Raw genomic sequence first — 10987 nt, 5'->3', positions numbered from 1 at the left:
GTTATATAATGCTTATGGATTAATTATTAATATTTAATAAAATTTATATATTTTTTTGTTTTTAACCACTTTAGCGTGTATTAGGAAATATTGTGTGGTGACTGCTTATAAATCTCCATTGAAAGGTTAGTTCAATATTTTTCTTTGTTTTTTATTAAGTATATTTTATGACTTCATAGTAAATTAATAGTACACATTTACAATAACTTATTTGTATAACCATTTTTAAAGTGCAAACGAATTAACGAAAGCGTTAAGTTAATGAAAATCAAAATTTTAACCGTTAATATGTACGTACTATATCATTCGTTTTAAAATGTAAACTCTTACATTTATGTTTTATACCTTTAAACATCGTAGTGTGTATAGGTAATGATTAATGAAATTAATAAATTAATCCACTTAAACATCAAATATTTTATTAATAATTAATGTTGTTAAATTTGTAACATTACTAGATTTTAACAACCTCGCATTACTACTTAATTTTTAAACTCATCGTACATCGTTAACAATAACAGTAACAGTTTATGTACGCCGTCTTATAATATTCATCACATCGTCACATCTATCGTACCCATAAGTTATAACATGATATGGATAATGTAAATTACATTGATTTATCACTATCACCAATACCTATTTTAGTTTAAACCGAGATGGAAAAATCGTATATACTCCCAAATTTCATAAAAATGTATGGATCAGCGTTTTATTAGTATTTGAAAATAATAATAATTATTAAATTTGTAAATCGCAAGATTCAGGATACATACAATTTTTCACGGAGTTTAGTATAGGCAATATTTCAAATGCGTGTGTATGATTATGTGCCTAATGAGTTGTCGTATTAGTGTGCACTGTACAGACTTTAACGCATTTTATATGTTGTATAAATTATAAAACATAGTAATATTAAATAGATTGAAACTTTTATTTAAAATTTACTTTTAAATTAATATTAAAATACTTTACTATGAATATATTATATGCTTTATATACATAGAGTATTTGGAATACTATTATTTGTAGCGTTGATGCATACCTAATATATACTAATATTATATCTGCTAATTGCATTATCTTTACTATAATTCTATAATCGACTGAAAAATCATACGACGATTTAATAATATCTTCTTCAAATTTTCAGGGTAATTTAGCTTTTTCAAATTTTATCTACCTAAAAACTATTTTGTATTCTACATTTCTTTAAAGAGACCCTAATTGGTGAATGTATATTTTTTTACAATAAATATAAGCGATGAATAGGGATGGTAATGACTGTAATCTTGAAAGAAGAACCCATCTAGTATATAGAATTTCACAATCCCATCAAAGATAATTTTAAATATGTAGTGTCACCTCCTAATTATCTATTTTTTTTATTATATATATTTTTTTTGTAAAAAATTTAAATGTATTTTATAATACAATAATGAAAAAATGTATTTCTATACAACCTAAGGTATAGTAATCAAATGGCATTATAAAATTACACGATATCGTGTCTAATAGACATCATAATGTCTTTTTTTACCTAAATAAAAATATATTATTTAATAAAACACATAATAAAAATATTTAGTTATTTTTTTATATTTATAAAAAATAGATAAATAATAACAAGATTAAAACAAGTTAAAACTTTTTTAATGATCTCCAGAGCTGTTTATAACTAATATATCCCCTGCATAAATAGGACGTTCATTACTTTTATAATAATTATAATAACACCCTATTTACATTAGTTCAGCTTATTTATTTTTTTTCATAATAGTTTTTATTCAATGTGTTACAACAAGGAACAATAAGAACAATTGATAGAACTATGGAAGTTAATAAAAAGAAAAAGAAAGATTAGTCAGATTATAGAGACCTCCCAGTGGAGGACTTTGCTTATAAAACATTTAATTTGGTTGTACTAAGTATAATGTGCCAAATTCAGTTTAATCTTAAAAAAGTAATATTTTCTCCTCATCCAGTCTAACTTACTATTTTATCTGTATAAATACTACTATATATATATATTTTTTTTTTTTTTTTTGAAATGCTTATTTGATAAAAAATTAAACAAATATTTTAATTTTCAATAGAATACATTTAATCCCGTGCCACTAAAACCAGTGTTCAACGCATAATCAACGAAAATTAAAATATTATTATTAATACATGTTGAAACGAAGGTTCAGAGCGTGTTCGACGAAAATTACAACATGATTTATACTCGCATTAATATATGTTCAAAAAGATTTAGTGGTTGCAATTAAAATATTGATTACATACGTATTATACTGGTCGTAGTATCGATAATATTGCAAATCGTTAAATTCCATATGTTATGCGTCATTTGCATTTTTGTTCATTAAGTATTATAAGCTTATAAGTCATAACAATCAGCTGAATTAGTAAAACGTATACATTATTTTTTGGAAAATCTTCTCACAGCCGTTTGATTAATCCCGATACAAAAATAGAAATTGTGTTATGACATTAAAAATTACTCATAAGTCACGAATTATTGCCGATTTTCACGATTTTCGTTCGATCTTTTACAACTTTTAAAATAATGCTAATTTTCGTTGTGGGATTTCGAATGACATTCGTTTCTATACATATAGGTACGTAGATACACATCTATAACAGCACAACAATATTAAATCTTCGTGTGGATTCGAATGTATACGGTCTTTTCGAAAATCGTAAAAAAACCGTAGTTATAAATACGTGGCGTCAGTATATTATTAAAACTGTTCGTTACAATACACGAGTTTTCACGGATAAGTCGTTATCGTCGTCGCCGTATACCTATAGGTAGTATAACTTCGTAGACGACACCGAAACACGCGCGTGCGTTTCGTTCGAGTGTCGTCTAGGACCGATAAATATCGAAACACGTCGGACATAATAATAATAACGTTAGGTATTATTATGAATATTAATATTATCGTAGAAGTTCTTTTGAAGCGTGTTTGATGCGACTCGCGCGATAGCACGTGCTAAACAATTGTCGTATCATATACAGTCAGTCGTAGGTACAACAATGCAAAAAAGGATATGATATTATTATGTGGATGTAGATATCTATAATAGTAAATAATAATACGACATAAAAATTGTTGTGTTTGAGTTGGTTATTATTTACGTTTCGACAAAAGTGCAGACAAGAATCGTTCTTTTTACGAGTGCTCAGATTTTCAAAATAAAAATACCGGACTGCACGCGTTTCGACACGTTTTTACACATCATTCGAATTTTATAATGGAATATATTTTAAATGTAACTTGTTTAAATATCTATCTCATTACAAAACGTAAATAACCAAAACTATTTTTCTCCTATTAAAATATATTTTAATCACTTGTTAAATTATTATGATGTATAGTACAAACATAGGATTACGCTGCAGTGATCAATTTTTTCAACGGATCTTCGTTATTTTTCTGATATTTAAACCGAGAAATCTCAACGCAATGTTTTAAACTTAATATTTAAATATTCGTTTTTGTACATAATACAACGGGAAAGAAATAACAACAAATCGCCATCAGACGACGGTGGGCCTTCGATGCGGAATCGTTGCGGAACTTGCCACTCGCCAATAATTAAGTATTAAATCGTATCCAATATTAAATAATTATTATTATTTATTAATATAATATATTATTTTAATTCTATAGTCTTGCGGTAACTCTGGCGCTATCTGCACGACGCCCAACCCGTAAAGGCGGTCCGACAACAATAGGCGACAAACACCTTGAACGGCGGCAGATTCTGTACCGGCTTACGACGGAGCTCGGTTGTTTACGCCGCCGCCGACGGTCAGTACTCAGTTGCTACCCGGTATTTGACGAGCCCGCTATAACAGTGACGGATTTTCATCGCACGTTAACACGGTTTCTGGTCACTTCGGCTCTGTACACATACTTTACCCAGGTCCTTACCGAATATTATAACTGATCAATATTATAAAAAAAAATTACGATACCATCACACCACGCGACGAGTGCCGACTGTCCACTCAGTGTTCGTCGACCATCGTCTGGTCCGCCCGATCTATAATTATATTATATAGTTCTATAAATTATTTTATCGACATCCCTCGCGCATCGCGAGTGATTTAGGTATCAATATATAACATCGTTGTCGTGATATTATGGACGAGGGAACTTTACACATGGCCAGAGCTTTGGCTAGCATGAGCATCCACGAGGAGGAATTGTACTCGGTGGGGATCAAGTCCGATATGACGGTGGTCGGCAAGATCAAAATGCAGGACAAACTGCAGGGCTTCAGGTACGATACTTATATATATATATATATATGATTACTTATAGACCAGATGTATTTACCAGTCAACAAAATGTGTGTATTTAAGGGGTAGCTACGAGCTACAGGTATCCGAATTACCTTTCGATTTTCAATCAAGTCCAACTAAATAGGCACTTGCAATAATAATTGCAATATTAAAATATATGATGTCTATCTTAGTGTTTTGAGATTGGACGAATTACGTCTTAAATAGTTTATAAAAATCAAAGATAAGTAGATAACAATTTCGTGTTTTCTAGTAAAAAAGATGTAAGCTAACCTAACTGCTGTAGTATAATATCAAATTATACGGTCTTATTAACACTACATACGCATTTGTTGTCTCCGTCATAAAAATACGTAACATTTCAAATCTACACTTGCAGTTCACGTTTTAATATTAGTGAAAATCGATCTATTATGAAACTTAATGATAAAGTTCTTACCATTAGGTGTTAAAAATTACTAAAATTCTATGAACTGTTTGAAAAAAATTAAGCACCCCCTAATAAAACTATTAGAAGTCTACTTCACAATGTATGCCACACATATTTTATAATCAAACATAATATGACAATGATAATGAATACTTAATTTTAAGTCTAGATTAAAAAATAAATAAATTTAAATATTTTAAGAATACGATAAAGATTATTTCATAAATCGAATCTATAGATTCGTATAAATGTGTGTGTGTGTAAATATGCACCTTTTGTAACTTTATTATTTACCTACTTTTTACAGTAATGTAAAAAGATCAGAATGAGTTTTGTATTGTACCTATATCACACATTCACACACTTACTTTTTTCGATTTTTTTGTTTAATATAAATATTCCTAAATGTAGTTTAATACACAATTACACTTGGCTACAAGACATTAATGTATAACAATTTATATCAACGTTAAACCGTGTCCTATATGGTATTAGTCGTTATCAGCTATGAAATAATATTAAAATAAATCATCTCGACACGAAAGGGATGTGCACAATATAATATACACATATTAATGGATAATGCCTAAAGTACACAATGACTTATATGTACGTGTATATGATTAAAATTATTTCGTCTGAAATGTCGAAACCTTGACACACATCAGCTCGCAAAGCGACGCGAACCGGTCGTCTGTTCTTCTCGGCAGACGTATAATGATAATATAATGATATAATGTAATATATTGTTTGATTTAATTATTATATTATTTTAGCTCGCGAGTCGAGCGGTTGTCATTTTGTCGCCACTGGGCGGCTGTCACGCCATAATATATATCACCTATACTAATCGTTCGGGGTTTCGAACTCATCAATATTGTCCGTGGCTACAACCGACAGTGATATTTTAGCGAGCGACTTCCTAAGGTTTCCTAGACCATTCGATTTTCAATGACCCGTACGATTGCGTGCCGTCGTCGATCGATACATCTTAAACAGTATCATAATAACGTCATTACTCATTTAGACGGCACCGTTGTGACGCAACTTTTTACCATTATAATATTTAAGGATAGTAATATTAAGGGGTGTCGAATTAAATACGATCGATATATTTATTAGCACACTCGAATCGTGTCCCATAATTATCTATTCTTTTCAATTGTAGTTCATCGAATATTCTTTTAAATTTAAATAAAACCAATTCCATTTAATACCGATAGATATCATACGATTCGATTTTTAAAATTTTTTTTTTGTAATTTTATAGTTTAGTGTCTAAGCTAATTCACAATAGGAAACAGTTCAAAATACATAATACTTAAAATTATGTTGATTAATAAAAAACCGAAATAATTTTATATTCTATTTTTCGGTAGCTTTTTGGTTCTTATTAAATAAACTCGTAATCGGATAATAGGAATGAACACGTCGATCGATTATGTGTTGTACGATATAGGAAGTAATTCGAGTACACCGCCCGTGCAGTAAAAAAACATATGAATATTCAGTACTTTCAATAAGTATGAGAGGCGATTCGTGAGCTGCAGATACCGATACTTTTTATAGGGAGTTTTGGTAACTATTTGTTCTTTTTTTTTTGTGAAATGGTGAGAGGGTATTGGGGAGAACTATGAATCCTTTTCGAAACTAATTGCGCTTATGGCGTACAATATATTATTATGTAAATAAATATATCAACTCGGTGGAGTGCCGGAACGATTTTACACGGTTATTATTGCGTACGTAGGTAGTGTGCGTGGTTAAAATCTCAAATGATGATGACGTCTCGGACGTCTTTATGATCGTACTATTGGTAGTCCACGCCGGCGCGGAGGTGTACCTTCACATTACGATGATGACAAAATAGATAATATAATATTAGGCTGGTTTACGCGTGTTTTACACATTTCACGGTTCGTTTGTTTGTCATTTTTATTTATTTTTATTTTTTTGTCTAATCCATTAAACCCGTATTCGTCAGAAGCACACGCCAGCCATGGTATATACCTAATATTACACGAACAATATAAATATTAATGAACATGCGTTTCGTTACCAATTGCAGACCGTTGTATTGCCGTGAAAATACTTAAATTACTCCTATTGTCTATAAGTTATTGCGCGTCGTAAACTAATTACAACAATATTCGCGCCGTTTAAGATTTAACGGACACCGTGCACATAGCTGCATGAAACAACGTTTCGAACTCGAACTGCACAATACGCGAGTCTTGAGATAGGTAGTAGTAATTATTAATTCATTATACTATACCTAATAAGTGAAACCCAGATTTAAACACCCTTAAAAAATAATCCAAATTGTTTTGATTGACACTCAAGCGAAAGAAACGCATAGCTTTAATTTTGAGTCTTTTTAACTATAAACTACACAAAATCAATATACCAAACTTATAGATACGCACAATAGATCAACATATTATACTCGAAATAATAATGGTGTAACTCCAACTGATCGACCAGTTGTCATTCGTTTGAGTTCCAGTAAGACAATATAGATCTGATAATCACTGTAGATATCACCGAATTCATAAAATACATTAATACAGACATTTGGTGTGTATAAAAATACCTAAAAAATATTTCTTTATATAACGCTTTGAATTTCTTAATTTAAATTTAAAGATCGTATAAATTCCGTATATATGAATAATGATAAGTGTTAAAAATTAATGAAATTACTTAAAAATTCTAAAAAATTTCAAGCTTAAATTTTCTAAAAAAAGATAAAAAAATAAATAATTTTCAATAATTTATATAAAATCGAAAGTTAACATGTATTTTCAATTAAATTATTACAAAAATGTTATATAATTAAAACAAAAACACTGCAATATTATGACTCCCTGCAACAACCACTAAATTCAATTAAAAAAAAATTGTAATTAGGAAACTCAACATAGGTACTCGTATACTTTTTAAATTTTGAATACGATTTATGATAAAATATGTCATGTATGAACTGCAGTGAACACTATGAACCAAATATTGTTATAATATAGCCTGAGATGCGATCGGGATGCAATTTGAATACATATTATATAATACGAATATATTTTTATTAATTCTAACAAGACATTTTCACCATAATTACATGACACGCATAAATATCATAATTAATAAACTCATTGTTATTAACAAAGATATACTATTATATTGTCGTATGGGATGTTTTAGAACATGTACCTAATATGCACGTGCATATACGTGCAGTACTGCAGTGTAATGCCGGCTGTTGCAGTGTACGTTTCGGGTCATTGCGCGATCGCGAAATCAAGGTTTATCGTCTTCTAGGTCATAAAAATCAAGGGGATAAAGAAATAATAATAACTGCTCTGGGGCAACACAGTACGTCAACCGCGTTAGTCCGACGACCCTGTAAATACAAGTTATATTAGAAATTAATGCAAATTGATGAGATTCTAGTCGATGATAATGATTGATTTGGCCGCGCTAAACGATAATTATTTTTATTAAAACAACGCTATGTAACATTTTTTTTTATTATCATTATTATTCTCGCCCGTTTAATTCAATAAAAGTAGTCGTGACGTAAATCGCGGCGCTACGCGTGCCCCCGACACGTTCTACACCAATTTCAATTATTTTGCACTCGATATTGGAAAACAACAGTTTTGATGCTCTTTTCCGAAAACACTTCTATTCCCGTCAGAATAAAAAAAAATATATAATATTATATAGCGATAATATGTTCGATCCCTTGGCACAAGATGTCTCAACTCAAGTAGTTTTGAGTAAATTTTATTTTTGAATCGAACCCAAATGATTAGTTTTTAAGTTTTAATCGTATTATTTTTAAATTTTACTTACATTATATATAGGTACCTGAATGCTTATCGATCGTTTTTCATATTATAAGCTATTTAATTAAATTTCAAAATGCAAACATCTGAAACTGAACGTCTTATAGTAATGGAATTTGAATAGTAAAATCTCCACTTTTGATTTTGTGTCATTTTCAATTTCAAATCAAATTACATTTTATCAATTATTGTTTAACTCTAAATCTATATGTACGAAATCAATAATTAAGGTTGTAGCTAGTCGATCAAATTACAAGCAATCTATATATTTCTATTTCTGTCATTTCATTTATTATTCGTGAGAGTCATTCTGTTGAGAACAATTATGTTTATACACTTCAAATGAAAATAAATCAGACTTGAATACTTGATCTATTGCGTTAAGTTGTAAAAAAAAAACCATAACACAACTACGCAACAAAGTAGATTTTCAAAATGCGTCGGTAAAATTTTGTTTTTAACCGCAAAACTTAGTAAATTCAATAAACTTCGGCTGGTTCGAGACTTTGGGACGAAACCTATAGATTTTTATAGATTTAAAATTGTGGCAATTTACCCGTGACCGTTTATTCGTAAAAATAGAAAGAATTTTGAGCAAGTTGTGGCGGTGTTATACCAAAGTTGCACGAATTTTACACAGGTCCCGATTACTGTCAGGGTATACAGTATACGGACGCCTTGAAAACGATATTTTCGATCATCTATCATAATATATATATTATGATTATATTGTAAAAGCACAATAACATGCGACCGGGAAGCGTATGGTGTGCAGTACAGAAAAAAAGTAGGTAATCGTTCACACGTGATATAAATTACAATACGATATGCGCTATACCTATAGTAGTGCTCTTAACATTCTAATAAAATATCGGCTCTCACGGACGACCACTATTTATTATTATTATTTTTTTTTTTTTTACTCGAGACCGGCTGCTATTATATACTCCGAGTAAAAATAACGCAACAACCCAGGCAGATCGCTTTGGAATATAAAATTCGTGACTATACGCATACCGTCTAATATCAATCTGTACCTACACGGGTAGTATACATACCACACATATTGTAAGTGTACACGTCATGAGGCATATATACATAATAATATTACACACGTGATGGAGGACCGGCAGCAGACGCGCTTGCAAGGTACGAGAAGAGGTCAAGTGCACGCGTCGCGTAACATATTTTGATCGTTCACCGGGACTAATTAAACGTCAATGCCTATATAATATTGGTTTTTTGTTATATGTTTACAGAGTGAATCACCGATCATACTTACCCTCATTTTTTTCATATAGTGAACTCAATCACATTCTGATTTATGGCATTTTAAAATTTACTTAAAGACTATATTTATTATCCGTTAAATAATTTACTGTAGAAATTATAAGGGTATTCATTTTAAAAATATAAGCTTGTACTTCCACGCGATACTCTTTAAGTAGAACAAAAAATGCCGAGAATTTTAAAATCTGATTTTAAAATAATTATCTGAATAATTAGATTTTGAACGTCTACATTATTGAAGAAGAAAAGGGGTGAGCATACGCCTAGTAAACCACTCTGTATATTCAGGGCGTTTCGCGGCCGTTCTGAGGTCAATAATTTATTGTCGTCACAGTATTAATAATAACTTTAGGTTCCGAGTAAACTTATGAGCTTTGAACGTCATATTGTTTTTTTCATGTCTGTGATAATTTTTGCGTTCATATAGGAGTGATTGAATTGCCGAGCATGATGATACTTACCGGTAAAAATTTTTAATTTTATTTCGCGTTCATATATTATAATTTAATGCAAAAACAAACTACAGAAAAGTTTATGACACACCCATTTTTATTCGTTTTCGTAATCGATTTCTATTATAATCTTAAAAGTATAACATTTAAAATTCTCCGGTGTTATTTCTTGTATATATAATACATAGGGTTATATTTGAATCAAAAAATTGAATATTCTAGAACTTTAAGAAGTCCTAAGAGGATTTTTTTCACTTTTCTAATTTTTCCCACTTAGATAGTCTTTCTTGGATATGTATATCGATTATATCGATCGAAACAACAGTAACTTTTTTCTCTTTGATATATTTCTGAAACATCAATTCATTAAATTATTGCTATATTTTTTAAATATTCCTAATATTATTATAGAATGTGTAATACTGTTCGATCAATTCATTCAAGTAATTATTTATATTAACATAATTTATGTTAAATTACACACTATATAATTTCCATTAAATCACCAAGTAATGTTATATGCACGTTTATATACAATATTTAGTTTAGTTATAGTATCAGGTGGGTAAAGCTATAGAGGAATGTCCCACCTAATACGTAGAAGGATATGTACTGTTAAGAATAACTTTGTGGTAAGAGCCATCCTGTATAT

At 30.0% G+C, this 10987-nt stretch overlaps 1 protein-coding gene across 1 annotated transcript in view; it reads left to right on the top strand.

Annotated features, from left to right (window-relative positions):
- The first annotated feature begins 3844 nt into the window (after positions 1-3844).
- The window catches only part of LOC114128433 (NAD kinase-like), a 65700-nt gene continuing 58557 nt past the window's right edge, over positions 3845-10987 (top strand). The window contains exon 1 of the mRNA XM_050202741.1: positions 3845-4296. Coding sequence (XP_050058698.1) covers positions 4157-4296 — 140 coding nt within the window. The 5' untranslated portion in view covers positions 3845-4156. The remainder of the gene's footprint in view (positions 4297-10987) is intronic.

Source organism: Aphis gossypii, chromosome 3 (assembly GCF_020184175.1).
Source record: "Aphis gossypii isolate Hap1 chromosome 3, ASM2018417v2, whole genome shotgun sequence".
Taxonomy (NCBI): Eukaryota; Metazoa; Arthropoda; class Insecta; order Hemiptera; family Aphididae; genus Aphis; species Aphis gossypii.
The sequence above is the reverse complement of the archived record's forward strand: the minus strand, read 5'-3'. Positions and strand labels throughout refer to the sequence as shown.